Below are 26,968 nucleotides of genomic sequence, written 5' to 3'. Positions count from 1 at the left end.
TTACTTAATTAATCTTCCCTTTTGAAATGTTCTTTCTTTTGGAGTTTTGTTAGCGGGGTCTCTGCTAGTGTCGGGGTCTCCTGCGTATTTGATGAGTGGTTCAGGCACACGTTGTGCAGATGGTCACTGGTTCCAAACTACGACCCAGTCATGACTGATTTTACACACACTGTTGATGCAGACCCTATCATTCCCACAGGAGAACAGTTACAGCGCTGACCAATCTCTGACCCAGTATCAAACACAGACTGTCACTAAAGTCTAACGCTGGGAATAATTACACACTTGAACATATGTTTATTACACAAACAACCATATGTTTATGACAAATTGAATATAGCTTGATGTTCAACTGAAGACAGGTTATTAATTATTAAGAAATAATTAATAACAAACAGGTTTATTGCACAATTGAACAAATTGCAGAGCATGGAGTACAGGAGTTGGAATGTCTTGTTGCAGGTTTACAAGAGTTCTTTGAAGAAGTAACAAAGAGGATTGATGAGGACAGAGTAGTAGATGTGATCTATCTGGACTTCAGTAAGGCTTTGACAAGGTTCCCCATGGGAGACTGATTAGCAAGGTTAGATTAGATTACTTACAGTGTGGAAACAGGCCCTTCAGCCCAACAAGTCCACACCGACCCGCCGAAGCGCAACCCACCCATACCCCTACATCCACCCCTTACCTAACACTACGGGCAATTTAGCATGGCCAATTCACCTGACCCGCACATCTTTGGACTGTGGGAGGAAACCGGAGCACCCGGAGGAAACCCACGCAGACACGGGGAGAACGTGCAAACTCCACAGTCAGTCGCCTGAGTCGGGAATTGAACCCGGGTCTAAGGCACTGTGCGACAGCAGTGCTAACCACTGTGCCACCGTGCTGCCCACATGAAATCATGTTAGATCTCATGAAATACAGGAAGAACTAGCCATTTGGATACAGAACTGGCTCAAAGGTAGAAGAGTGGTGGTGGAGGGTTGTTTTTCAGACTGGAGGCCTGTGACCACTGGAGTGCCACAAGGATCCTCTACTTTTTGTCATTTACGTAAATGAATTGGATGTGAGCATAAGAGGTACAGTTAGTAAGCCTGCAAATGACACCAAAATTGGAGGTGTAGTGAATAACAAAGAGGGTTACCTCAGATTACAACAGGATCTGGACCAGATGGGCTAATGGGCTGAGAAATGGCAGATGGAATTTAATTCAGACAAATGCGAGGTGCTACATTTTGGGAAAGCAAAATCTTAGCAGGACTTATATACTTAATGGTAAAGTCCCAGGGAGTGTTGCTGAACAAAGAGACCTTGGAGTGCAGGTTCACAGCTCCTTGAAAATGCAGTCGCAGCTAGATAGGATAGTGAAGAAGGCGTTTGGTATGCTTTCCTTTATTGGTCAGAGTATTGAGTACAGGACATTGGATAGGCCACTGTTGGAATATTGCATACAATTCTAGTCTCCTTCCTATTGGAAAGATGTTGTGAAACTTGAAAGGGTTAAGAAAAGATTTACAAGGATGTTGCCTGGGTTGGAGGATTTGAACAATAGGGAGAGACTGAACAGGCTCGGGCTGTTTTCCTTGGAGCGTCAGAGGCTGAGGGGTGACCTTTATGGAGGTCTACAAAATTGAGGGGCATGGATAAGGTAAATAGGCAAAGCCTTTTCCCTGGGGTTGGGGAGTCCAGAACTGGAGGGCATAGGTTTAGGATGAGAGGGGAAAGATATAAAAGAGACCTAAAGGGGCACCTTTTTCACGCAGAGGGTGGCACGTGTATGGAATGAGCTGCCAGAGGAAGTGGTGGAGGATAGTACAATTGCAACATTTAAGAGGCATTTGGATGGGTATATGAATAGGAAGGGTTTGGAGGGATATGGGCCGGGTGCTGGCAGATGGGACTAGGTTGGGTTGGGATCTCTGCTCGGCATGGACGGGTTGGACTGAAGGGTCTGTTTCCATGCTGTACATCTCTATGACCCTATAACTCTATGACATGAGTGAGGTCATATTTGGAATACAGTATGCAGTTCTAGTCTCTCTACTATAGAAAGTAACTATTAAACTAGAAAGAGGGCAGAAAGGATTTACTAGGATGTTACCTGGACTGGAAGGTTTGAGCTACAAGAAGAGATGAGATAGGATGGGACATTTTTCCCTGGAGCGTAGGAGATTCAGGGCTGATCTTATACAGAACTATAAAATCATGAGAGGCATAGATAAGGTAGGTAGCCAGAAGCTTTTCCCCACGGGAGTCTAAAACTCTGGGGCATATGTTTAAGGTGAGAGGGGAGAGATACAAAAGGGTATAGAGAGGCAGTTTTCTTCACACTGAGGATGGTGAGTGTCTGGAATGGGCTGCCAGAGATGGTGGAAGTGAGTGCAATTTCATCATTAAGAATCTCATGTGTTTCACTTGATGGAGGTGAGAGAAATACACCTCTCAGTAATATCCAGTCCAAATAGTTGGTAATTTCTTGATCCTTTGATCACACAAATACTCGGACACCAGCCCTGCATTCTCTCAGTGATCGGAGCTGCTTCTTTCCATCTGAACTGAACTGATTCCTCCATAATCTAAGAAAGAAATTAATGATTAATAACCAACCAATTTAATAAAGTTAAAATGACAATCATTCATAATTTTCCAATCGAAACACACACTTTGAAATCAAACTGTGAGCAGCTACACAGGAACAAATGGGTGTAAGTAGTGGGGGAGAGAATCTAATGAGCTGCTGCACACACACAGTGCTGTAAGAAACTAAGGTGTTGATATTTGGGGAATTGTAAATTGAGGATGTAGCTGGACTGGAGGAAATCGCATTGGACTTGTAATGTGGTGACCTAGAGTATAAATACCAGCAACTGGCTGAATTTTATTTCAAATAATTAATCCATCTGGAATTGAAAATTAGTTTCATAGTCACCATTGCAGAACCATTACAGTGATTGCTGTAAACACACATCTGTTTCACTCATGTCCATCACCAAAGGGAATCTGGGAATCTTGCCTAGTCTGGCCCAGAGGTATTTTCAGAAGACATTAAATAGTTCTGACTGATAAAGATGTGGTTAAAGATGTATGTTTCAGATATGAATATGGAATGAAAATGGGATGGATATCTGGTTTCAACTTTGGCACTAAAATTTACAACACACATAATTAACACGGTAATGACTCCTTCCGAATGACTGGTATCAAGATGGATATGGGCAAGGATTTTTATTCTGCTGATTTTTCATCACTTCACACTGAAATGTTGATTGCACTTTGAACACCACCTCAAAGACGTGCTTCAAATGGCAAGGACGGAGAACAGATTCCGACTGGGGAGCATCAGATTCTCAGGAGCAACACAAGGGACCAAATTCGTTAATTCGTGAGGACATTGTCAACCAGACTAGACCTGAAACTCGCACAAAGGAAACCAATAAGAGATAACAACTTGTTTCAACTTAATGAGATGGGAATCGCGGAGGCCATGGGGCTCAGCAGGAGAAAGAGCATCCACCAGAGGGTGGTAGTGAGAAGTGACTGAGGAAAATTCTGGGAGTTGAATCACTAGAACAGGGAAGGAGATTGCTGAGTTTTCAGTGTCAAAGAACAGCTGGATTAACCCCTGGAAAGGAAGGGTGAACAGTGTGTGAGATTCAGGTGGGAACTAACAATCAACAACTTTAAGGCAGAGCAAAGAGTGTCTTTCAGCAAGGTGACAGTCCTCCAGGAGCAGTTGATGTTTGTCTCGTTGTGCGTCCTGGGGAACAGACTGTAGAGCACAGAGTCTTGTGTCATGGAGCTGCTCAGGACGAACCTTGACAAAGGCCACTGCATCTTTCTTCAGATTTCCTTTGCAAAGACAAATTCCAGAAAGAGATGTGTGACAGTCTCTCTCCCCCCCGACAACCCCTCAGAAAGTAGCATGCTGAGGCGAAGAGAGTCCGGGTGTGAGAGAGAGAGAGACAGAAAAAGAGAAGGGGATTCAACGACAGAAGCGGGGCTGTCTAGTTGCCTACATGCAGTGCCTTGGTGAGACTACACCTGAAGTCATGTGTGCAGTTTTTGTCCCTTATCCAATGAAGGACATTCATGCATAGAAGGGATACAATAAAGGTTTCCCAGACTGACTCGTGGGACAGCAGGACTGATGAATAAAGAGAGACTGGATCAGTTAGGACTATTTTCACTGTAGGTTAGAATAATATGGGGCATCTTTTAGAAACCTACAAAATTCAAATAGGAAAGGTCAGGGTAAACACAGGAAGGATATTCCCAAGGTCCAGAACAAGCGGTCAATGTCTAAGGATCTGGGGTAGGCTATTTCGAGCTGAGATGAGGATAAATTTCTTCACTCGGGTTGAGGTGAGTGTGAAATTCCCTGTCAGAGAGAGTGTTTGTTGGCTAAAACACGGAATGGTTGGAAAGAAAAAGTTAATTTCTGTTCTTTTTGAGAACAATATTTTCTGGTGAAACTCAGAGAGAAACAGAGTCAGCTGTGAAGAAGGATCACTGGACTCGAAACATTTACTTTCTCTCCACAGATGCTGTCAGGACTGTTGAGTTTCTTAAGCAATTTTGGCTTTTGTTTCAGGTTTCTATTATCAGTATTTCTTTGCTTTAGTACGCCATGTTGTGGCTGTGCAGGCCATTGCTTTGGCCACTTTTGAAATGCTGCATGCAGCTCTGGGCTTCTTGCTATAGGAAGGATGTTGTGGAAGTTGAAATGGTTCAGAAAGGAGTTACAAGGATGTCGTTGGGGTTGGAGGGTTTGACCTAGAGGGAGAGGCTGAATAGGCTGGGGCTGTTACCCCTGAAGCATGGGAGGCTGAGGGGTGACTTTATATCAAGGTTTATAAAACCATGAGGGGCATGGGTAGGGCAAATAGACAAGAAGTGTTCCCCAGGGTTGGGGGAGACCAAAACTAGGGGGCATAGGGTTAAGTTGAGGGGGCAAGATTTAAAAGGAACCTAAGGGGCAACGTTTTCACACAGAGGGATGGTATGAGATTGGAGTGAGCTGCCAGAGGAAGTAGTGGAGGCTGGGACAATTACAGCATATAAAAGGCATCTGGATGGGTTTATGAATGCGAAGGGTTGAGGGGGATTAGGGCCAAATGTTGTCAAATAGAGTCTGTGATGATGCAGCTCCTTTAACAAGGTTCTGTTGTACTTGGTTTTCTTCCCCCCCCCGCCCCGCCCCCCCCCCCCCCCCCCCCCCCCCCACCCCCCCCCACAGAGATCGTAAAAGACACAGCTTCCAAAAGGTTTGGGTTTCGAAGGGTTTTAGGGCCAGTTTGATTATAGCTACAGATACTGCCTCCAGCAAAAAGTTTTATTTTTAAAAGAAATTTGTGCAATGAAAGGGGAATAGTCACTTCCCCCAGCTCAGCTTTTCTCTGGTTTGATTTGGTTTTTGTACATCTGGCTATTCACTGAAAGCAGACAGGTAGTGTTTCGAGGCTGCAGATCCAAGAAACAGTTGCGTGAAAGAAGCAGGTTCGTGCTGATCCTCTCTGTCTGACATCTCTCTTCTGTAAGACCCTGTTTGATGTTACCTGTTGCGCCACGAGGTGTTTATGGGGATTATTGCAAGTATAGGGAACAACAGGTGAAGTCTGTTTGGTTTTTGGATAGATGAGGTTATTCTGCATTCAGTTCTCTTTTGCTTCTATTTCATTGGGTAATCTTGTAAATAAATTTGGTTTTGTTTAAAATGAAGTGGTTTGACCAATGGCACCTCTCCTGGAATATCCACTTTACACCGAGGGGGTCTGGCCTGGTCCATAACAAGTCAGAGACATGTACAGCACAGAAACAGATCCTGAGGTCCAACTCGTTCATGCTGACCAGATATCCTAACTCAATCTAAAAATCATTCAACATCCGGTTATAGTCCAACAGGTTTAATGGGAAGCACTAGCTTTCGGAGCACTGCTCCTTCATCAGGTGGTTGTCCAGAGCAGCGCTCTGAAAGCTAGTGCTTCCAATTAAACCTCTTGGACTATAACCTGGTATTGAGGGATTTTTAAACTTTGTATATCCCAGTCCAACACTGGCAGCTCCACATCCTAACCTAATCTAGTCCCATTTGCCAGCGCTTGTCCCATTTCCTTCCTATTCTTGTGCCCACCCAGATTTTTATAAATGACCTGGAGGAGGGACTAAAAGGTTGGGTGAGCAAGTTTGCGGATGATAGGAAAGTCGGTGGAGTTGTTGACAGTGAGGAAGAATGTGGCAGGTTACAGCAGGATATAGATAGGCTGCAGAGCTGGGCAGAAAGGTGGCAAATGGAGTTCGATGTAGGTAAGTGTGAAGTGATTCACTTTGGTAAGAGTAACAAGAAGATGGAGTACTGGGCTAATGTTTGGATACTTGGTAGTGTGGATGAGCAAAGGGATCTTGGTGTCCATGTACACAGATCTCTGAAAGTTGCCACCGAGGTAAATAGTGCTGTGAAGAAGGCATATGGCGTACTGGCTTTTATTGGTAGAGGAATTGAATTCCGGCGTCCTGAGGTCATGTTGCAGTTGTATAAGACTCTCTGGTGTGGCCGCATCTGGAGTATTGTGTGCAGTTTTGGTCGCCATACTATAGGAAGGGTGTGGAGGCACTGGAACGGATGCAGAGGAGGTTTACCAGGATATTGCCTGGTATGGTAGGAAGATCGTATGAGGAAAGGCTGAGGCACTTGGGGCTGTTTTCATTGGAGAAAAGAAGGTTTAGGGGTGACTTGATAAAGGTATACAAGATGATTAGGGGTTTAGATAGGGTTGACCATGAGAACCTTTTTCCACGTATGGAGTCAGATATTATGAGGGGGCATAGCTTTAAATTAAGGGATGGAAGGTATAGGACAGATTTTAGGGGTAGATTCTTTACTCAGCGAGTCGTGAGTTCATGGAATGCCCTGCCAGTGACAGTGGTGGACTCTCCCTCTTTATGGGCATTTAAACGGGCATTCGATAGGCATATGGAGGATAGTGAGCTAGTGTGGATTAGGTGGGCTTGGATCAGCACAACATCGAGGGCCGAAGGGCCTGTACTGCGCTGTATTTTTCTATGTTCTAAGCCTTTTAAACGTCATAATTGTACCAGCCTCCACCATTTCTCTGGCAGCACATTCCATACACGCACCACCCTCTGCATGAAGAGATTGCCCCTTAGGTCCCTATTCAATGTTTCCCCTCTCACTCGAAACCTACGCCCTCTAGTTCTAGACTCCCCCATCCCAGAGAAAGACCTTGTCTATTTACCCTAAACATGGGACTCATTATTTTATAAACCTCTATAAGATCATCCCTCAACCTCCAATGCTCCAGAGAAAAGAGTTTATTCAGCCTCTCCGTACAGTTCGAAGCCTCCAACACTGACAACAACTTTGTAAATCTTTTCTGAACCCTTCCAAGTTTCACAACATCCTTCCTCTAGGAGAGAGACCAGAATATTCTAAAAGTGGCCTAACCAATGTCCTGTACAGTTTCAACATGACCTCCCAACTCCTATACTCAGTCCTCTGACCAATATGGGAAAGCATACCAAATGCCTTCTTCACTATCCTATCTACCTGTGACTCCACTTGCAAGGAACTATGAACCTACACTTCAAGGTCTCTTTGTTCAGTACAGTCCCCAGGACCTTCCCGTTAAGTGTACAAATCATGCCCTGATTTGCCTTTCCAAAATGTAGCACCTCACATTTATCTAAATGAAACCCCATCTGAACTAGATTAATTTGGGGTATCTGTTCGGCATGAACAGTTAGACAAAAGGGCCTGTTTCCGTGCTGAACATCTCTATGACACCAGGCAGATAAAGTTCTTAAGGGTTAAAGGGGTCAAGGATATCGGGGAGAAAACAGAAACAGGGTTCAAAGGTGGATAATCATCCATGGTATATTTAATGACAGATCAGGGTCTATGGGCCGAATGGCCTGATGCTGCTCCGATTTTCTATGTTCCGGTGTATTAATATGTTAAGCACACCTGAAGAACATGCTGTGGACATGACTTAAGGAAATTATTGTTTGCAATACAATGGAAATGTTTAATATTTTAACATAAGCACTCACTGAATCAGCTCCAAATTCTTGCAGTTGATGATGAAGTTTCTCATTTTCGGAATGCAATCATCTGTGAATTTATTTCCATCCAGGTATAGCATTGACAATGATTCGCTCTGATTAAATGCCATCCTCAAGTCTTCAATGCAAGCAAATGTCAGATTGTTATCCTGCAAACTAAAGATCGATAATTACAAATCAATTTTCAATATGTCTCAAAAAGATAAAAGAAATTCCACTGAGAAGGAAGAGAAATAATTGGAGCAACATAACAAAGTAAGAAAGCTTTTGAACCATCAGCCTCCTTTTCATTTTATTTGACTCAGTAATGACAAACTAATAATCAATTAACTTTAATGCTTTTAGTCTTTCACACTATTATTCTTTAATTGAAAGACATTACTCTTAATTTTGAAAAGAATTTGCATTCCTACAGCCTCACAGAATCAAACAGGGTACAGTGCAGGAGGAGGTGATTCTAGGCTTCGAATGAGCAATTCACTTCCTGCCACTCTGTATCCCGTATCCCTGTGCACTGGGCCTTTCCATACCAAAGTTTAATTCCTTTTTGAACACTTCAGTTGAACCGGCCTCTGCCATGATGTCAGTCAAGCACAACATTCCAACCTTAACCAGTCACTGGCAGAAAAGATGATCTCACATTGTTCTTGCTTCTTTTGGCAATTTCTTGAATTTTTGTGCCGACATACTTGATCATTTCATGGCAGTGAACAGTTTATTGCTACCGACTCTTTTCACTCTCATTATCGTTTTTAATACTTCATTCAAATTACATCACAGCTTCCTTTCCTTAATAGATACAGATCCAATGTTTGCAATCTATCTTCAGACCTTATGTTCATGATCCATGAAATCCTTTTCATGAGTCATTTCTTCCTCTCTCCAATGCCCTGCATCTCTCCTCAAGCACAGTAACAACGTGGGGTGTAAACACATCAGCTTAGGCCAAATTGTATTAATTGAACATAAAAATTAACTTAACTTTTTTACTTTCATCACTGAATCTTAACAACTCTTTTTGTTGAGAATCTGAAAATTGTGCTTCTCTAGTTGGAAGAAGTGTGGTTAGAACTGGCCCCCGAATGAATGGCTTAACTGTAACTTTAAAATAATGCTCTTTCCTTGATCTTTTAGCTTACGAGCCTGTCCTATCATTCAGCATTTTAAACATCTCCATTGGTTACCATGTGACCATAATTTCCGCAAAAAGATTCTGATTCAATTTCTCCCTAATACCTTCCTGTTGAAATTTGACTGCAGTCTAATATATACTTGTTGTGCAGAACAGAATAGAATACTCCAGGTGCAGTCTAACAAGATCGAAGAATGTGGTGCTGGAAAAGCACAGCCGGTCAGGCAGCATCCGAGGAGCAGGAAAATCGACATTTCGAACATAAACCCTTCATCAGGAGTCCTGATGAAGGGTTTGGGTTTATATTCAAAACATCGACTCTCCTGCTCTTCGGATGCTGCCTGACTGGCTGTGCTTTTCCAGCACCACACTCTTGACTCTAATCTCCAGCATCTGCAGTCCTCACCTTCTATATATTCAACAGTGGTCATGCCAAAGATACAGCAAATTCCCGACTTGCCACAAATCATTGCACATAAAATTTGGGGTTAATGTTGGGAAGATTACCTACTCCAATCGCTTTGTTTTGCATTCCGAATGAGCCAATGATGCAGACAAAATGTTGACTCCTGTATCTCCAATGTTATTGTCATTCAGCCTAACAGCCAAGAGAAAAAACAATCAAGGAGTGGGTAATCTCTCCGATTAACATAACATAAACTTCACCTTCTAGAAACTCCACCAATTGTTTCTCATTGACACACTGAGGCATGGACAGAAAGAACAGTGTTGTGCAGTATTAGAAAACAGATGGAAATCTTGCATTAACTATTCTCACTGAATTAGTTGGTGACCAGTGAACACATATTTCAAACAGTAGATTAATTGCTAGAATGGTGAAAAATGAGAGGTGTACAGTTCTTATCATATATTTTACTCAGTAAATTGCTGTTACTTGTTCACTGACTGAAAGGCTATTGACAGTACAACCCAGCACAACTCTGAAAAGAGGAATTTGATATGTCCCTGAAGGAGAAAACATGTGATAGCTTTGAGGGAAGAGATGGGGAATAGGATGAAGTGTGTAGGCCATTTAAGGAGCCAGTGCAGACATAATTGGCCAGATGGCCTTATTATGCACTAGCCATTTTATGACCTGGAAATAGAATATATATTTTAACCCAAAACTGGACACATGGGATTCAGGGAGAGCTTGCCAATTGGATACAAAATTGGCTTAACAGCAGGAGACAAAGTGGAGGGTTGTTTTTCAGACTTGGAGGCCTGTCACCACTGATGTTCACGGGGATCGGTTCTGGCTTGTCTTTTGTTTGTCACTTATAGAAACGATTTGGATGAAAATACAGAAGGCATGGTTAGTAAGTTTGCAAATGATATCAAAATTGGTGGCATAGTAAAGAAGGGATTTTGACAAAATGGGTCAATGGGTTGAGAAATGGCAGATGGAGTTCAATCTAGATAAATGCATTTTGAAACAACAAACTTGGGGAGAGGTTAATCAGTTAATGGGAGGGCTTTGGGTAGTGTTGTACAACAGAGGGAGCTAAGGATTCAGGTACATAATTCTTTGAAGTTTGATTTGGTGAGGCCTCTTCTGGAATACTGTGTCCAGTTTTTTTTGATTAGATTAGATTAGACTTACAGTGTGGAAACAGGCCCTTCGGCCCAACAAGTCCACACCGACCCGCCGAAGCGAAACCCACCCATACCCCTACATTACCCCTTACCTAACACTACGGGCAATTTAGCATGGCCAATTCACCTGACCCGCACATCTTTTGGACTGTGGGAGGAAACCGGAGCACCCGGAGGAAACCCACGCAGACACGGGGAGAACGTGCAAACTCCACACAGTCAGTCGCCTGAGTCGGGAATTGAACCCGGGTCTTCAGGCGCTGTGAGGCAGCAGTGCTAACCACTGTGCCACCGTGCCGCCCAGTTATAGTCACTTAGGTAAAAGAAGAATATTATTAAGGTGGAGAAGGTTCAGAAAACGTTTACCAGGAAGCTGTTGATATGGAAGGTTTGAGTTATAAGGAGAGGCTGGATAGACTGGGAGTTTTTCCCACTGGAGCATAAGAGGTTGAGAGGTGACCTCAGAGGGTTATAAAATCATCAGTATAAAAAGGCTTAATGGTAGGTGTCTTTTCCTGAGGATGGGGGATTTCAAGACTAGGGGCACATTTTTAAGGTGAGAGGAGACAGAGTTAAAAAAGTCACAAGAAGAATTTTTTTTAAACTCAGAGGGTAGTTCCTGAGGAAGTGGTGGATATGGGTGCAATTAGTGGCAGATGGAGTTTAATTCAGATAAATGCGAGTTGCTGCATTTTGGGAAAGCAAATCTTAGCAGGACTTATACACTTAATGGTAAGGTCCTAGAGAGTGTTGCTGAACAAAGAGACCTTGGAGTGCAGGTTCATAGCTCCTTGAAAGCAGAGTCGCAGGTAGATAGGATAGTGAAGAAGGCATTTGGTATGCTTTCCTTTATTGGTCAGAGTATTGAGTACAGGAGTTGGGAGGTCATCTTGCGGCTGTACCGGACATTGGTTAGGCCACTGTTGGAATATTGCATGCAATTTTGGTCTCCTTCCTATTGGGAAGATGTTGTGAAACTTGAAAGGGTTCAGAAAAGATTTACAAAGATGTTGCCAGGGCTGGAGGATTTGAGCTATAGGGAAGGCTGAACAGGCTGGGGCTGTTTTCCCTGGCGCATCGGAGGCTGTGGGTGACCTTATAGAGGTTTACAAAATTATGAGGGGCATGGATACACTCAATAGACAAAGTCTTTTCCCTGGGGTTGAGTAGTTCAGAACTAGAGGGCATAGGTTTAGGGTGAGAGGGGAAAGATATAAAAGAGACTTAAAGGGCGACTTTTTCATGCAGAGGGTGGTACGTGTAACCAGAGGATGTGGTGGAGGCTGGTACAATTGCAACATTTAAGAGGCATTTGAATGGGTATATGAATAGGAAGGATTTGGAGGGATATGGGCTGGGTGCTGGCAGGTGGGACTAGATTGGGTTGGGATAGCTGGTCGGCGTGGACAGGTTGGACTGAAAGGTCTGTTTTCATGCTGTACATCTCTATGACCCTATGACTCTAAAAGATATTTCGATAAATACATGAGAAGGAAAGGTTCGGAGGGATATGGGCCTAGAGCAGGCAGGTGGGACGAGTTTAGTTTGGGATTATGTTCAGCATAGACTGGTTGGACCAAAGGGTCTGTTTCTATGTTATTTGACTCTATGACAAGTTGAACGCAAGATAGAAAATTGATTGTCTGATATCCAATTTTTTTAAACATTTGTGCAATTATATTCCATTGAACTCATCCATACGTGATCCAGCAAAGAGTAAAATAAATGGTTAATTGTGAGGCACTATTGCCCTGCTTGGATAACACAAAGAAAAAGACTTATAGACATCAATCAATTAATAAATTCCTGCTTCTCTGATGTATTTAACAATACACAAGCCATGTTTTCAGTTCCAGAATGGATAATAATTCATCCCAATAGTCATGTAAAATATGTGGCGATAAGCTGCCCAATCTCCCTGCTGCTGAGGTGAATGGTGAATTTTGTGCTCCAAAAAGGGCTGATCATGTCTCGTGTAAATCACAGACTGTTGAACCTCTATTTCAAACCCATCCTGACACTCATCCGTAACAGTTTCAGATACATGAATGGCAGCCTTGCTGTGTTAGCAATGTATTCTGCATTGAACTAGGTACAGCATTCACTTGCTATTTATCTCGTGAATGGTTGGGTCAAATACAATATTAGATTAGCTTTGGTTTGTAAAAGTAAACTACAAAGGATGATATTCATCTCTGCAATGGCACACAATTGGTGACAGAGGTTGGGTTCAACAGTTTGATTTGCCACCTGATCTCCACTGCTATTCTCTGTCAGTGAACTGTGTTCAGTCACACACCAGGTCTGTTCATTTACTTGAGGGCCTCTTAGGATTAGTGTTCGAACCTTCGCCAACTTTTCTTTTCATTTAATTTATTATTTTATCAATTTTGATTTGTAGCTGTGACCTGCAATGAGCTGGAAATGATCTTTGGATTGTGAACAGCAACTTGTGTTTCAACAAAACAAACAAACAAGCTGTTGTTTGTTCGTGAGGTGGGGCCTCACAGTTAATGGCAGGTTAGCTCTTGATCAATAGGATCCTGTAGATGTCTCTCAGTGTAAGACCAACTCAGTTAGCCTGGTGCTTTTTCTTTGTTATAGTTAGAGCACTCAGTATCAAGGTCAATGCAGTAGTAGCATTAAAAATAAATAAAAAGCATGGAAAACTCCTTGACTCTCAGAAAAAAATGAATAGTCATTGTGATTCAGCTACTATTGCGACAAGTGGCTCAACAGTTAGCACTGTTTCCTCACTGCACCAGGGATCTGGGTTTGATTCCACCCCTGGCTGACTGTCTGTGTGGAGTTTGCATATTCGCCCAGTGTCTGCGTGGGTTGCCTCTGGGTACTCCGGTTTCCTCCCACAGTCAACCATGTGCAGGTTAAATGGACTGATCGTGCTAAATTGCCCATAGTGTCCAGGGATGTGCAGACTAGATGGGTTATAGAGTCATAGAGATGTACAACAAGGAAACAGACCCTTTGGTCCAACTCGTCCATGCTGACCAGATATCCTTAATTAATCTAATCAAATTTGCCAGCATTTGGCCCATATCCCTCTAAATGATTCCTATTCATATACCCATCCAGATGCCTTTTAAATGTTGTAATTGTACCAGCCTCCACCACTTCCTCTGGCAGCTCATTCCATACCCACACCATCCTTTGTGTGAAGAAGTTGCCCCTTAAGACCCTTTTAAATCTTTCCCCTCTCACTCCCAGATTCCAAAGAAAAGACCTTGCCTATTTACCCGAAACATGTTCCTCATGACTTTATAAACTCTATAAGGTCACCCTCAGCCTTCAATGCTCCAGGGAAAACAGTCCCAGTCCATTCAGCCTCTCCTCATAGGTCAAACGCTCCAACCCTGGCAACCTCCTTCTAAATCTTTTCTGTAGTCTTTCATGTCCCTTGGGAAATGCAAGGATAGGGGAGGGGTCTGGATGGGATGCACTTCAGAGGGTTGTTGATGGTCCAAATGACCGTTTTCTGCTCTGTAGAGATTCTGTGATCCTATGAAATTCATATCAGGTGGAACTTATAAGAGAAAATCAATGGGTCATTGCCGACATGTTATCTAATTTCACCCGGATCAATACATACCTTAGAACTTTGCACTTGTGGATTGCAGGGGCCAATCGTTTGATCCCCTCCTCCTGAATATAACATTTCTCCAAATTCAACTCCATCACTGATTCACAAAGTTGTACAACATGAGACATTACAAAACAGTCCATTGGGTTCAATCTCAGTGCATTCTTTGGATTGGAGTCCCCAAAGTTCAAACGTTCCACATATCCAATGGTCTTCTGAACTAAAGCTCTATTCTGAGATTCCGACAAATAATGGAATATGTTCAGCAGTTTCCTCTTTCCAGTGACTCTGTCCATGTTTTTGATTTCTGCCTGAACATTGGCCTGCAGCCAGTCTATCACCTGACAGGTCGTGTGATGAGACAGCGGACCCAGGAATGGTTCCAGATTTCGGGATGAAGTGGGTGTTGAAAGACCAACTAAAAATCGAATAAAAATCTCAAACCGACCATCATCCTTCTTAAAAGCATAGTGAAGCATTTCCACCACGTTCTGATGCTTTGGACTCAAATACTGAGCCAGGGCGGCCAAGAATTCCTGAATGGTAAGGTGGAGAAATGTGTACACAATGTTTTTAGCTGTGTCATCCCTTTCCAAGATCTCCATCATGAATCCTGAAATGAATTTGCTGGACTCCAGCTGATGCTGAATGAAGTGATTCTCATTAAAAACAATTCTCCTTTTTGAAACTCCCTGGTAAGCCAACTCCCCAAGTCGCTGTAAAACCATCCGCTGGTCCTCAACATCTCGCTTGTGGTTGTCCAAGAGATTGGAAAGGTAGATGGAGAAAAGTTGAGTGATGGTTTTGGGAAGAGGTTGCTTGCACTTCAGCTGTGTAAAGAGTGGGCCTAAGGTTGAGCAAATAATCCAGCAATATGAAGGGTTGTAGCACATGGTGTACAGGATCTCATTCTCCTCGACGTGTTTGAAAACATTGGTAGCGAGTTGCTCACTGCCAAAAAACTTTCTGAAAAACTCTTTTCTTTCATCAGCAAGAAAGCCCAGGATCTCAGCCCAAAGGTTGACGTTGGCCTTTTCCAATGAGTCAAGGGCAGTCGGCCGGCTGGTCACCAGCACAGAACAACCTCTGAGCAGCTGTTGCTGTACCAGGGAGTGCACCATTTCAAAAACTTCACATCTGCAGTCAGGCGCAACACAATGATTCGCAGAGACATCACCAGCCACGCGGCCAGTGAAATCAATCTGGTGTTTGTACTCATCTAATCCATCAAAAACCAAGAGAAGATATTCAGGTTTCATCCAGATATCTTCAATTATCTTTTCTAAATAAGGGTACTGATCCAATACCATTTCAGTCAGAGAAACGGCTCTGTTAATGGCATTAAGATTGCGAAATGTGAAATGTAGAACAAATTGGAACTGAGGATAGATGTTTCCTGCTGCCCATTCATGGACCATCCTCTGCACCATTGTTGTCTTACCAATGCCAGCCACTCCGCTAACCACCGTGGTGCCAGACAGGCTGGAGTGGCCAAAACTGCTCCTGAATAATTGATCAATCCGGATTTTTTCAAGTTCACTGGTGACGTACTTCCGCTGCCATTCTTCATGTTCCCTACCTCTGGAAAGGAGCTCATGTTCCACTAGTCTCCGTTCACGCAGAGTGGAAATAATGATAAGCTCTGTATATCGATCAGTGAGGGAAATGGTCGTTATTTTGCTGTCTCCTTTGATAGAGCGTTTGACCACATGCTCGGTTTGGTGGAGGAGGTGTTGCTTGTGTTGATCTTGTATACCTTTCATGACAATGATCAAAATTATGTTGGCATTGTTCTTATTTGTTAATTAACTACATTAAAACAATTAATGAGAAGCAAGGAGGAGTTTGAGTTGGGTAGCAATACAAAATATGTGAGTCAAATCCAACTTTTACTACGCCGTGCTAGAAATTAATCTTGCCGAATAAATACTGAATTGAATTAAATATAAATCAGGGAGAATCAGATGGATTATAGTATATTTTACATTATAACAGACAAGCCCCTCCACTCTATCGTCATCTCCATTTGAGGAGAATTTAACATTGGAACATCTGAGAGCCAAATATTATCGCATTGTTCACTTATTATTTACTGTATTAATTTTTGTTTTGTCTGTTGTCCCAAATGGAGATAGTATCAGAGTGTTTATAAGATTGATGTCTGCTTCAATCTCAGACAATTTATATCTAATGTAAACATATGGCCCACTGGCTGAATAGGAACTGTGCATAACACTCACCTTTTTCAATGCTTAATGTTGGGAACAGGATGATAAACCAGTGATACAATTAAATGTGCTATGTGAACCATAATTATAAAATAACACTGTCAATGTATAAGGATCACATTGGGATCTTCCACCAATTTTATCAACTCATTGTTCATTTCAGTGCAAAAGCTGAAGCCTCTCATTGTACAGTCTAAGATTGTATGTGAACGGACTCCCTATCTATTCTGAATCTTCATGTGAATCTACCTATACCCAGCTTGACCCCATATTTGATTTCATGTTTTAACAAGTCTGAGACATAGATGAAGCAAATCTTATCTCGATATGACCCTAAACATGTTTCCAAGTCAACTAATTGCCTGGCCAGACAATGGAGTACAGTCTTTGACACAGCCACTCTACGTCAGTAAGATTTCAGCAAATATGGGCTCTTCACAAATCCAATATTTCAGCACTGTGTGTAGAAATGTGTTTCTGGGATATGTGACTTATTGAAAAACAATTCCTTATCTAGTCCTGGTTGATCAATTAGGTCAAGCGCATATCATTGTAGCCCTATTTGTGCCTTCATTCAATGCCCAAACAACATGTGTGCAATCTGATACATGTTGAACTTGAGTACATATGCAGTCGGTAGAAATATGACACTTGGATGTTTAAAGATTCTGTTTGTATACGTGACCCATATCCTCAACTACTTTAGGTCAATGTGTGTTTCAAGTCATTGCCCAGAGTGGAGCCGACATATGTATGTACTGGTTGAAGAAGGTCTTGATTCATATCAGTTCAGTCTGTCCACACTATAGGACCACACTCTTAACTTCTGTATTCAACAGATCTGACTTCATCAGTAACTAGGCTAGAACCAATTGTGATCCTATAAATGACATCATCTTTCCTCAGTCTGTCATGTATTTGATTCAAGCTTTAACTGGGTCTGGAGCTCTATGTGACTCCAGCCCAATACAGACATTGTAGACTCCGAGACTCTGGCGATATTGAGATTTACATTTGCATAATGGCACCCTAAGGCCTAATATTGACAGTAAAAGCAAGGCTTCTTTTCAGATCCTGAATGAAGGGAAAAGAAATAATGGCCTGAGAAAGTACCAGGGAAGATTTTGAAGCCAACTGGCTTGCAAAACTGAATGTGACTTTGTGGTTCAACATCTAAAACTGGAAAGTTGGGCTCAGTCTGCTCCAGAGCAGCTGGGAAAATCAAAATGAGCATTCGACAATTTCCAACAAAGCTCAATATCACACATGTGGCATATAATTTGTGGCAGATGGAACACTGTCCATGCCCAAGTTCCAGTTCATTTGCTTCTAGTTGTAACTTTGATTGCATTTTATAGAAACAGTTCATGGTAACAATTTGGAGGGTTTGTTTCTTTTCAGTGATGAAATGTGAGACACAAATAAAATGTTAGAACTTAATTAATGCAGTACGTTTTTATGATTAACGATTATTTTTATTTTGACTTACCTTTGAGGTGATCTGACAGCTCTCCTTCCATCTCTCCGATACGTGCATCATAAAGCAAGTCAAAACCTGGGAAAGATGTTTCATTTCATTAGTAGTGTGTGGCAGCCTCACCCATTAAAGAGGCAACCATGTTTGATTGCTAGAAATACTTGGACTGTACAATACCTCTGCTCTGAATTTCTTTCAGAATGAGTTTCAGTTTTGGCTTTGATTCTTGCATTTTCACCAATGTTTCCCAAAATATTCGTTCTGTGGAGCCATTGGATTTGGTCACCGTGTTCAGAAGATGTTTTGTTGCTTCCTTTCTCTGTTGATGCTCTGACAGATTACGGATATACTGGAATAAAAGAGAAGAACAGGCAAAATAGAAAGTGAAACGGGAAAAGGGAAACAATAGATGAAGGAACGGAATGGAAGAATGAATTGATGGAGGAAATGAGGGAAAAAGAAAGATGGGAAAGAAACAAACAAAGGAAGGACAATGTTTTCCTTCCTAGTTCTTTTTCTTGTTTCTTTCTGGTTTATTCTAATGAAAGAGAGAAAATGATAAACAGCAGTGTTGTAATTGTGAAAAGCTGTTACATTAATGATGTTCGATTGGTGAAGAATATTCATCTCAGCACACTGATGAGACCTTGCCTCCACTTGTGAAGAAGTACTATGAGGGAGACATTAGTAGTAGGCAAAAACAAGGGCTGCAGGTGCTGGAAACCAGATTCTAGATTAGAGTGGTGCTGGAAAAGCACAGCAATTCAGGCAGCATCCGAGAAGCAGGAAAATCGATGTTTTGGGCAAAAGCCCTTCATCAGGAATAGAGGAATCTATTGGATATGACATGAAACTTGCAGTTAACAAGTCATGTGATAAACAAAACCGGACTCTACAATATTGGAAGTGGAAGTTTTGGGGTTTGGGTTTGAATCCATAACACTTGAACTATGATGTGAACATGAGATCCATGTTGTCACTTTAATAGTTTGTTGTGCATTGCCTTTGATGCAAGAAGCACAACACCTTCAATGAATTCCTACATTAAAAGTGGACTGGTTTCACTGCTATATCCAAAGAAACAAAAAGGAAATCCAAAAAATAAATTAGAAATTTTGTCGGAAACATTACAAACTTTTCAATTGCCAGGATTTTATTGCATTAAGAATTGAAAGGATATGAACGGTCATTATGGTATTTGGGGCAATTTGGATAACTAGTTCTGATAACATCATGAAACTCTAATAATTGAAGTCATAAATATCCTTCAGCTCACCAACAGACACAACATTAACATCACTGCAACTGCATGAAGTGTTGCCTTATCAACGCGTGTGCTTACAAAGAACAAAGAGAATTTACAGTCCAGGAACAGGCCCTTCAGCCCTCCAAGCCTAAGCCGATCCAAATGTACTGTCTAAACCTGTCACCCAATTCCTAAGCTTCTGTATCCCTCTGCTCCCCACCTACTCATGCATCTGTCCAGACGCATCTTAAATAAATCTACTGTGCCTGCCTCTACCACCTCTGCTGGCAACGCGCTCCAGACAACCACCACCCTCTGTGTGAAGTGCTTGCCCTTCCACCTCTCACCTTGAAAGCGTGACCTCTTGTTATTGAATCCTTCACCCTGGGTAAAAGCTTATCTCTATCCACCCTGTCTATACCCTTTATGATTTTGTAAACTTCAATCAGGCCCCCCTCAATCTCCTTTTTTCTAATGAGTTCCTCCCTTCACAGCTCGCACCTTCCAGACCAGACAACATCCTCGTAAACCTTCTTGCACCCTCTCCAAAGCGTCCACATCCTTTTGGTACTGTACCAGAACTGTACACAGTATTCTAAATGTGGCCGAGGAGAAAGTGAGGACTGCAGATGCTGGAGATCAGAGCTGAAAATGTGTTGCTGGAAAAGCACAGCAGGTCGGGCAGCATCCAAAGAGCAGGAGAATCGACGTTTCGGGCATGAGCCCTTCTTCAGGAATTATTGCAGTAAGAATTGAAAGGATATCAACGGGCATTATGGTATTTGGGGCAATTTGGGTAACTAGTTCTGATAGCATCATGAAACTCGAATAATTGAAGTCGATTGAATAATTCAGGAATTCCTGAAGAAGGGCTCATGCCCGAAACGTCGATTCTCTAAATGTGGCCGAACCAATGTCTTGTACAATTCTAACATGACTTGCTAGCTCTTATATTCAATACCCTGTCCAATGAAGGCAAGCATATCTTCTTGACCAGTCTATCCACCTGTGCAGCAACCTTCAGGGTACAATAGACCTGTACTCCCAGATCTCTCTGCTCATCAACTTTTCCCAAGGCTCTTCCGTTCATTGTATAATTCGCTCTTGAATTAGTCTCGCCTTACATTTGTCTGGACTGAACTCCATCTGCCACTTTTCTGCCTAACTTTCCAGTCTATCTATACCCTCCTGTATTGTCTGACAGTCCCTTATGCTTTCTACTACTCTACCAATCTTCATGTCACCTGCAAACTTGCTGATCATACCAACAGTGCCCTCTTCCAGATCATTTATGTATATCACAAACCACAGTGGCCACAACACTGACCCCTGTGGACCACCACTGGTCACCTTTCTCCATTTCGAGAAACTCCCTTCAACTACTACTCTCTGTCTCCTGTTGCTCAACCACTTCTTTATCCACCTAGCTAGAACACTCTGCACACCATGTGACTTAACTTTCTCCATTAGTCTACATTGGGGAACCTAATCAAATGTCTTACTAAAGTGCATGCATACGACATCAACAGCCCTTCCTTTATCTATCAACTTGGTCACTTCCTCAAAGAACTCTAATAAGTTGGTAAGGCACGATCTCCCCTGCACAAAACCATGTTGTCTATCACTGATAAGCCCATTATTTTCCAAATATAAATAGATCCTATCCCTCAGTACCTTCTCCAGCAACTTGCCACCACTGACGCCAGGCTCACTGGTCCGTAGTTACCCGCAATATCCCTACTACCCTTCTTGTAAAGGGGGACAACATGAGCAACCTTCCAGTCCTCCGGCACCTCACCTGTATTTAAGAATGCCACAAAGATATCTGTCAGGCCCCAGCTATTTCCTCTCTCGCCTCCCTCAGCAACCTGGGATAGATCCCATCTGGTCCTGGGATTTGTCCACCTTAATAACCTCTAGCCTACCCAACACATCCTCCCTACTTGTGTCAACGTGATCCACTCCGCCAAGGATATGCAAGTCCTGGGCCTCCTCCACCACCAAACCCTAACCACCTGACATCTGGAGGAAGAATGTCTCATCTTCTGCCTTGGGACCCTCCAACCACCCAGAATCAATATGAGTTTCACCATTTTCCTCATTTTCCCTTCCCCCACCTTCTCCTAGATCCAACCTTCCAACTCGGCACTGCCCTCTTGAACTGTCCTATCTGTCCATTTACTTCCCACCAATCTGCTCCACTCTCCTCTCTGATCTATCACCTTCACCTTTATCTACCTATTGCATTCCCAGCTACCTTTCCCCACCCCCCAGCCCAACCCTATCTCTCAGTCCCCTTGGGCCGCTCCCATTCCTAATGAAGAGCTTGTGCCCGAAACGTCGACTCTCCTGCTCCTCAGATGCTGCCTGACCTGCTGTGCTTTTCCAGTGCCAGAGATTCTGATCTCCAGCATCTGCAGTCTCAATTTCTCATCCTTAAAATAAATTGGGCGACTTTTCTTTTTCAATTTCTTTCTGGTTAGTGCAGACGTGCTGCACTGAATTGCTTTATTCTGTATCTTTATATTCCTATCGTACCAAACCCACAACCCAGATATTCAATCTACAAACAATCTGGACTTGGAAATATTCTACCTTTCATTCACTGCAGCTGTTTAATAATCCTGGATCCCAATCCTATCGAGAATTCAGTGAGATCACATCAAATCGAGTGCAATGCTTCATGAAAGCATATCATCCCCAACTTGGCAAGAACAATTAATGACACAATGCAAATGCTCACCGAGCCACTGGGGAGGAAACTTAATTAAATGATAAATGTGCATGTTATTATATTTCACTTTGATGTCAATATCATTATCTGACTTAGCTTGATGGTTCATGTTTCTAAGGAAGCCTTTCTTCCACCATGGAATAATTTGTTTTTGGAATCATGAAATATTTCCTTCACAGCTCTGGTCTTAATTTGTAAACATTTTCCCGAAGGTTTTTTTTTATTGTGGAATAGCCGGTATGATATACTTTTGTAAATGTATGTCATCTGTCCAAACATGAAAGGCTCTTCCCTTCAATATGAATTGATAAATTTTCAAGCTGTAATCATTCTTGGTGACAGGGATATTCAGTATGGCAAAACTATTTACTGTATTCATTACATGTAACTTGTTTTTGTTTTGTTTAAAAATATTTTGTAGTTGTAAGAAATCATTTTGAATGAACTCTGCATGTTAATTTCAAGTCACATTTACCAGTTTGTTTTGTACATTTTACAATGTGACATATGAGCACGTGGAAAATCTATATTATGATTTGACTAGAGACCAATGACCTTCATCTGAAAAGTAGACACAGTGAGTTCAAGGAACTTAGTCAGCGAAAAAAGCTGAATAATTCTCCAGCAACAAACAGCAACAGATTTTACTTAATACATTTATGATAGTGGGCCAGAATTTATGCATAGTTTATATTCAACATCCAGAATTAACAAGAGGCAAATATGGGAACAGTCTTTGATAGAACATACTATGGAGCACATTGATTAGCAAAAGTAATTAGAACAGTGTCCAGAGATTTCTCAGCTAAACTCACCGAACATGAATAACATGGAACTCTACCAAGTCAAGAAAACTTCACAAGGGGTTGTAATTCCTCACTTTCAATGATCTGGACAGGACACTTCTTCAAAAGTCCCTCAACATTACCTGCCTCAATGACATGAGTGGCACCTTACTGGCACTTGAACTTGAACTTCATAAGGTGTACTGTTTAAAACTTGACAACACGTTTCTTATTTTTTAAAAATTTCCTACAGTGTGGAAACAGGCCCTTCGAAGAGTAACCCACCTAGACCCATTTCCCTCTGACTAACGCACCTAACCTATGAGCAATTTAACGTGGCCAATTCACCTGACCGGCACATCTTTGGACTCTGGGAGGAAACCAGAGCACCTGGAGGGAACCCATGCAGACACGGGGAGAAATGTGCAAACTTCACACAGACAGTTGCCTGAGGCTGGAATCGAACCTGGGACCCTGGTGCTGTGAGGCAGCAGTACTAACCACTGAACCACCGTGCCACCCCGTGACAATGTTTCACTTATTTCTAGGCCGAGCCAAACTTATCTCTTTCAGTTCTGAATGACACAATGACCATAGTGTTAGGGCTCAGACCAAAAGCTGCATATAACATAAACTGAAGAATTCCATCATAATCAATTTGGAAACTGAACTCACTGGGTATTCCAGCGTCTCCCTTAAAACCGCTGACACCAATCCCTCCCCACCATGGTATTTTTACTTGTACTCTCTGCTAGGATCTTGCAGAGCACACACAAGCTATTCTTCCCAGTGAAATATTCATCATGGCATTTCTTCCGTCTCGCTAAAACTGATCTGGTATCCTGACATCCTCTAACATGTGGTTTTCATCATCACATGATTTCATCCACTAACCACTAAGCCATGGGCCCACCTCACTAATTTCTATTTTGCTCTCAGTTCGTTATCGGTCCTCAAGTAAACAACTTTTCATTATTTTCTTTTCTTTGAAAAAAAATCATTTCAGTACTCTGACACTATTTTCTGGTGCATTTTTATTTTTGTACCCCGACCCTTACTTTTATTGTTTTTCATATCATTAACGAGATGCACAATCTAGTTATTTTTCCTTAAATTTCCAAAGGTTCCTTCAATTACATGCCCACTTCAATCATTTTACTGATTAATAATAGAATAATGGAAAAATTCTATAATATAACTTACAGCATAATTTCCATTGCTCAATGAATCAGTTGCTGTTAATGTCAGGGCAATGCTCTCCACCAAGTCTAATATTGCATCCTCCAATCTCTCACAGTAGAATCGGGTCATCAGGTTTAACTCCCTGTCGCTGTAACTATTCAGCAATTGACTAATTCCTTTTCCATCATCGTCTGTCAGAAGAAAGTGAACAAAACATGCAATTAAAAAATCTGATGTAAAACGTTAAAGAAATATCACACCGGAAGCCTACTTTTTCAACCATTGATACAAAATATTAATTTGCAATAAATAATTGTGCGATTTTACTTGCAGACTCTTCCTGTCTCTATTTAGCAATTTCACAAGGATTAATGGTCTCTTTCTCCTCCTACATGACAGAGTCAAAAACCTAAATTGTTTTAGTTCTCATTAGTTATTACTAATCACTCTGCCCAGAGATATCACACATTTAGGGTAGCAGGCTGAACTTGAACACACTTAAGAATTCTAACCCTGCACCATAAGAGCCCTACATTGCTGTGTTTTATTAGTATATGTTTCTACCCAGAAATGTTATCACACAAAAATGAGTTCTTTCCCACTGCAACTTCTTTTGTTGTTTTTTTTGTGTAACAAGCAGCCACCACCAGTAAAACCTCATGTGTATCCATCCAATTGATGGTTTACAAGCACAGCCTTTTTTGGGCAATGCAATACCAAATATAAACATGGCAGGGGGCGCAGTAGGAACAGATAAAATCGAAATGGAGTCAGAGGGGAAATAAAGCACTGTATGCCTCTGGTGTTCCATCCCTCTAAAGGCATTGAGATGGACATTCTGCGCCCCATCTCCAAGGACACCTGGGCTTGAATGGAACCACAGAAGGACAGGTAGTTACTTCACTCCACAGCCACACTGCCAAGACCTGTTTACAACCAGCCTGACCATCCAATTGATGTTATGAGCTGGTTCAGTAAACTGAATTCGTGTTTCCATGTAGCAGGATCGTGAGCCGAGATGATCTCTCCTGCTGCCACAGATCATGTATGAGGGGATGAAACAACTGTTTTTGTTCATAGGTGGTCAGCCCAGTGGCCAAGCACCAAATAGCATTCATCTGCAAGTTCTGCTCAGACTATGCAGTCTCCTGAGGTGCCTGCCATGCTGTTTACCATTCTGATAGCCACAGTTACTTCTCAGCCTTTCCTGAAATTGTAACATTCTATCCTGGAGTGTCTGATACTTATCAGGGAATATTGCCAGTAACACAGCTGATCTTTGAACTTTACCTTTTCCATTTCTTCCTTTCATTGAAGTACATTGTATTTGTCCCACATTTACTCCGTCCGTCATAATTTTGCATTTGTTCACAAGCTAAACAAAAGAATATGTACCATTGTTAGGCTGATCAAAATGCTGGCGGAATTTTGTTGCTGCTGCTATTCAACAAATGTAAGCAAACTACAGTCTAATAACAGCAAAATGATCATGTGGATATCAAAATACAATGACACTAAAAAATGTTAACTGTATTGATTAAGATGAAGAGTCATCTAGATTCGAAACATTAGCTTCTTCTCCCTCTGTGAGTGCTATCTGACCCGCTGTAATCTCCAGCATTTGTTGTTTTCAGTTCCGATTCCAGCATCTGCATTCAGTTGATGAAGATCTCAGTGTGTTACCTTCTGGTTATATGATTGTCGTAGAGATCGACAGCACAGAAGAAGGCGATTCCGATTTATCCCCTTTTTCACACCCCTCTCAGTGACAGGTTGAGCAGATTAATATTTAACCGACACTGTCGACACCCAGCACAGTCAGGGCTTCCTGTGACCCGGCATGATACGGCCTCACTCAGTGGGAGTTTGCAGATCAATCCCGAAGGAGCGGGCTCGGGTTTGAGGACACACCTTGAGGGGCTGAGGCAGCGGAAGGAGCTTCCGGGGCCAGACCTGGAGGGGAGTGACATCACAATGCCAAAGTAACGTTTTGGACAGAAGGGCTCCTGATTGGTCAGTAACGGTCAGATGACTCACTCTGTTCTTACCTGAAACCTCCATTCACCTTTCCCTCCCCCTCAGGTTTAAGGGCAATGGGAGTCAGGCTGGTGGGGGAGCAGTACAGTCCTGGGATTTAGACTGGGACCTAGACTACTATTTCTAGAATTAATTGCATATTTAATGTTCTTTAATGAGATTCTAACTCTAGGGCCATCTGGTTTGTTGTAAGTTAATTTTAATAGACATTGATTTTCAATGAAATAGTTGTGAGAAGATTAAAATGGCAATACACTGGGTAGTTTGCTTATCATGTCGAATGTGGGAAATAAGAGACAGTTGGAACAGTCATGCCAACCAAACCTGTGGGAACTGTCCAATTGTAGCTTCTGTCAGATTACATGGGTCAGTTTGGGGACACACTTCAGGGCATTCAGGAAAGTGGGTGGAAAGCGTCATAGACAGGAGTTTGAGAGTCGTGGACACTACCAAGGTTCAGGCAGATAGCTGGAAGGGGCAGGCAGTTGGAGACTGGGACACCCCTGTGGCTAAACCATCTCCAACAAATATACCGTTTTGGATATTGAGAGGAGAGGAGTGGAGTGGTGGGTATGGCCCGATCAGCTGGCACTGTTGTTCAACAGGCAGGATCAAAGTGCAGAAAACCAGTCCTAATAGGGGTCTCCATAGACATTTCTGTGGCTGCAAAAGGGACCAGGATGGTGCATGGCCTCCCTTGTTCCAGGGTCAAGGATGTCTGTGAGTGGGCATAGAACATTGTCAAAAGGAACAATGAGTTGAAGCTGTCCAGGACACTGGTTAGGCTACTTTTGGAATATTGTGTGCAATTCTGGTCTCCCTCCTGTAGGAAGGATTTGTGAAACTTGAAACATTTCAGAAAAGATTTGCA

General features: G+C 42.3%; 1 protein-coding gene across 2 annotated transcripts; it reads right to left on the bottom strand.

Annotated features, from left to right (window-relative positions):
• Window positions 1-346: 346 nt before the first annotated feature.
• LOC132836630 (NACHT, LRR and PYD domains-containing protein 3-like) lies at window positions 347-25,997 on the bottom strand. 2 transcript variants are annotated; one of them, XM_060856021.1, is made up of 9 exons: window positions 25,744-25,997; window positions 25,351-25,435; window positions 24,082-24,251; window positions 18,291-18,462; window positions 18,126-18,191; window positions 14,418-16,164; window positions 9,726-9,812; window positions 8,071-8,238; window positions 347-2,579 (listed from the first exon to the last, which is right to left on the bottom strand). In XM_060856021.1, the coding sequence occupies exons 2-9, from the start codon at window positions 25,412-25,414 to the stop codon at window positions 2,492-2,494; spliced, it is 2,562 nt and encodes an 853-aa protein (XP_060712004.1). In that variant the 5' UTR covers window positions 25,415-25,435; window positions 25,744-25,997; the 3' UTR covers window positions 347-2,491. The 2 variants fall into 2 exon arrangements, with proteins under 2 accessions (XP_060712004.1, XP_060712005.1); XM_060856022.1 differs by lacking the exon at window positions 347-2,579 and having other exon boundaries at window positions 8,178-8,238; window positions 9,722-9,812.
• Window positions 25,998-26,968: the final 971 nt, after the last annotated feature.

The sequence above is a fragment of the Hemiscyllium ocellatum genome, chromosome 47, assembly GCF_020745735.1.
Source record: "Hemiscyllium ocellatum isolate sHemOce1 chromosome 47, sHemOce1.pat.X.cur, whole genome shotgun sequence".
In the NCBI taxonomy this organism is placed as follows: Eukaryota; Metazoa; Chordata; class Chondrichthyes; order Orectolobiformes; family Hemiscylliidae; genus Hemiscyllium; species Hemiscyllium ocellatum.
This window is presented reverse-complemented; position numbering and strand designations above follow the sequence as displayed.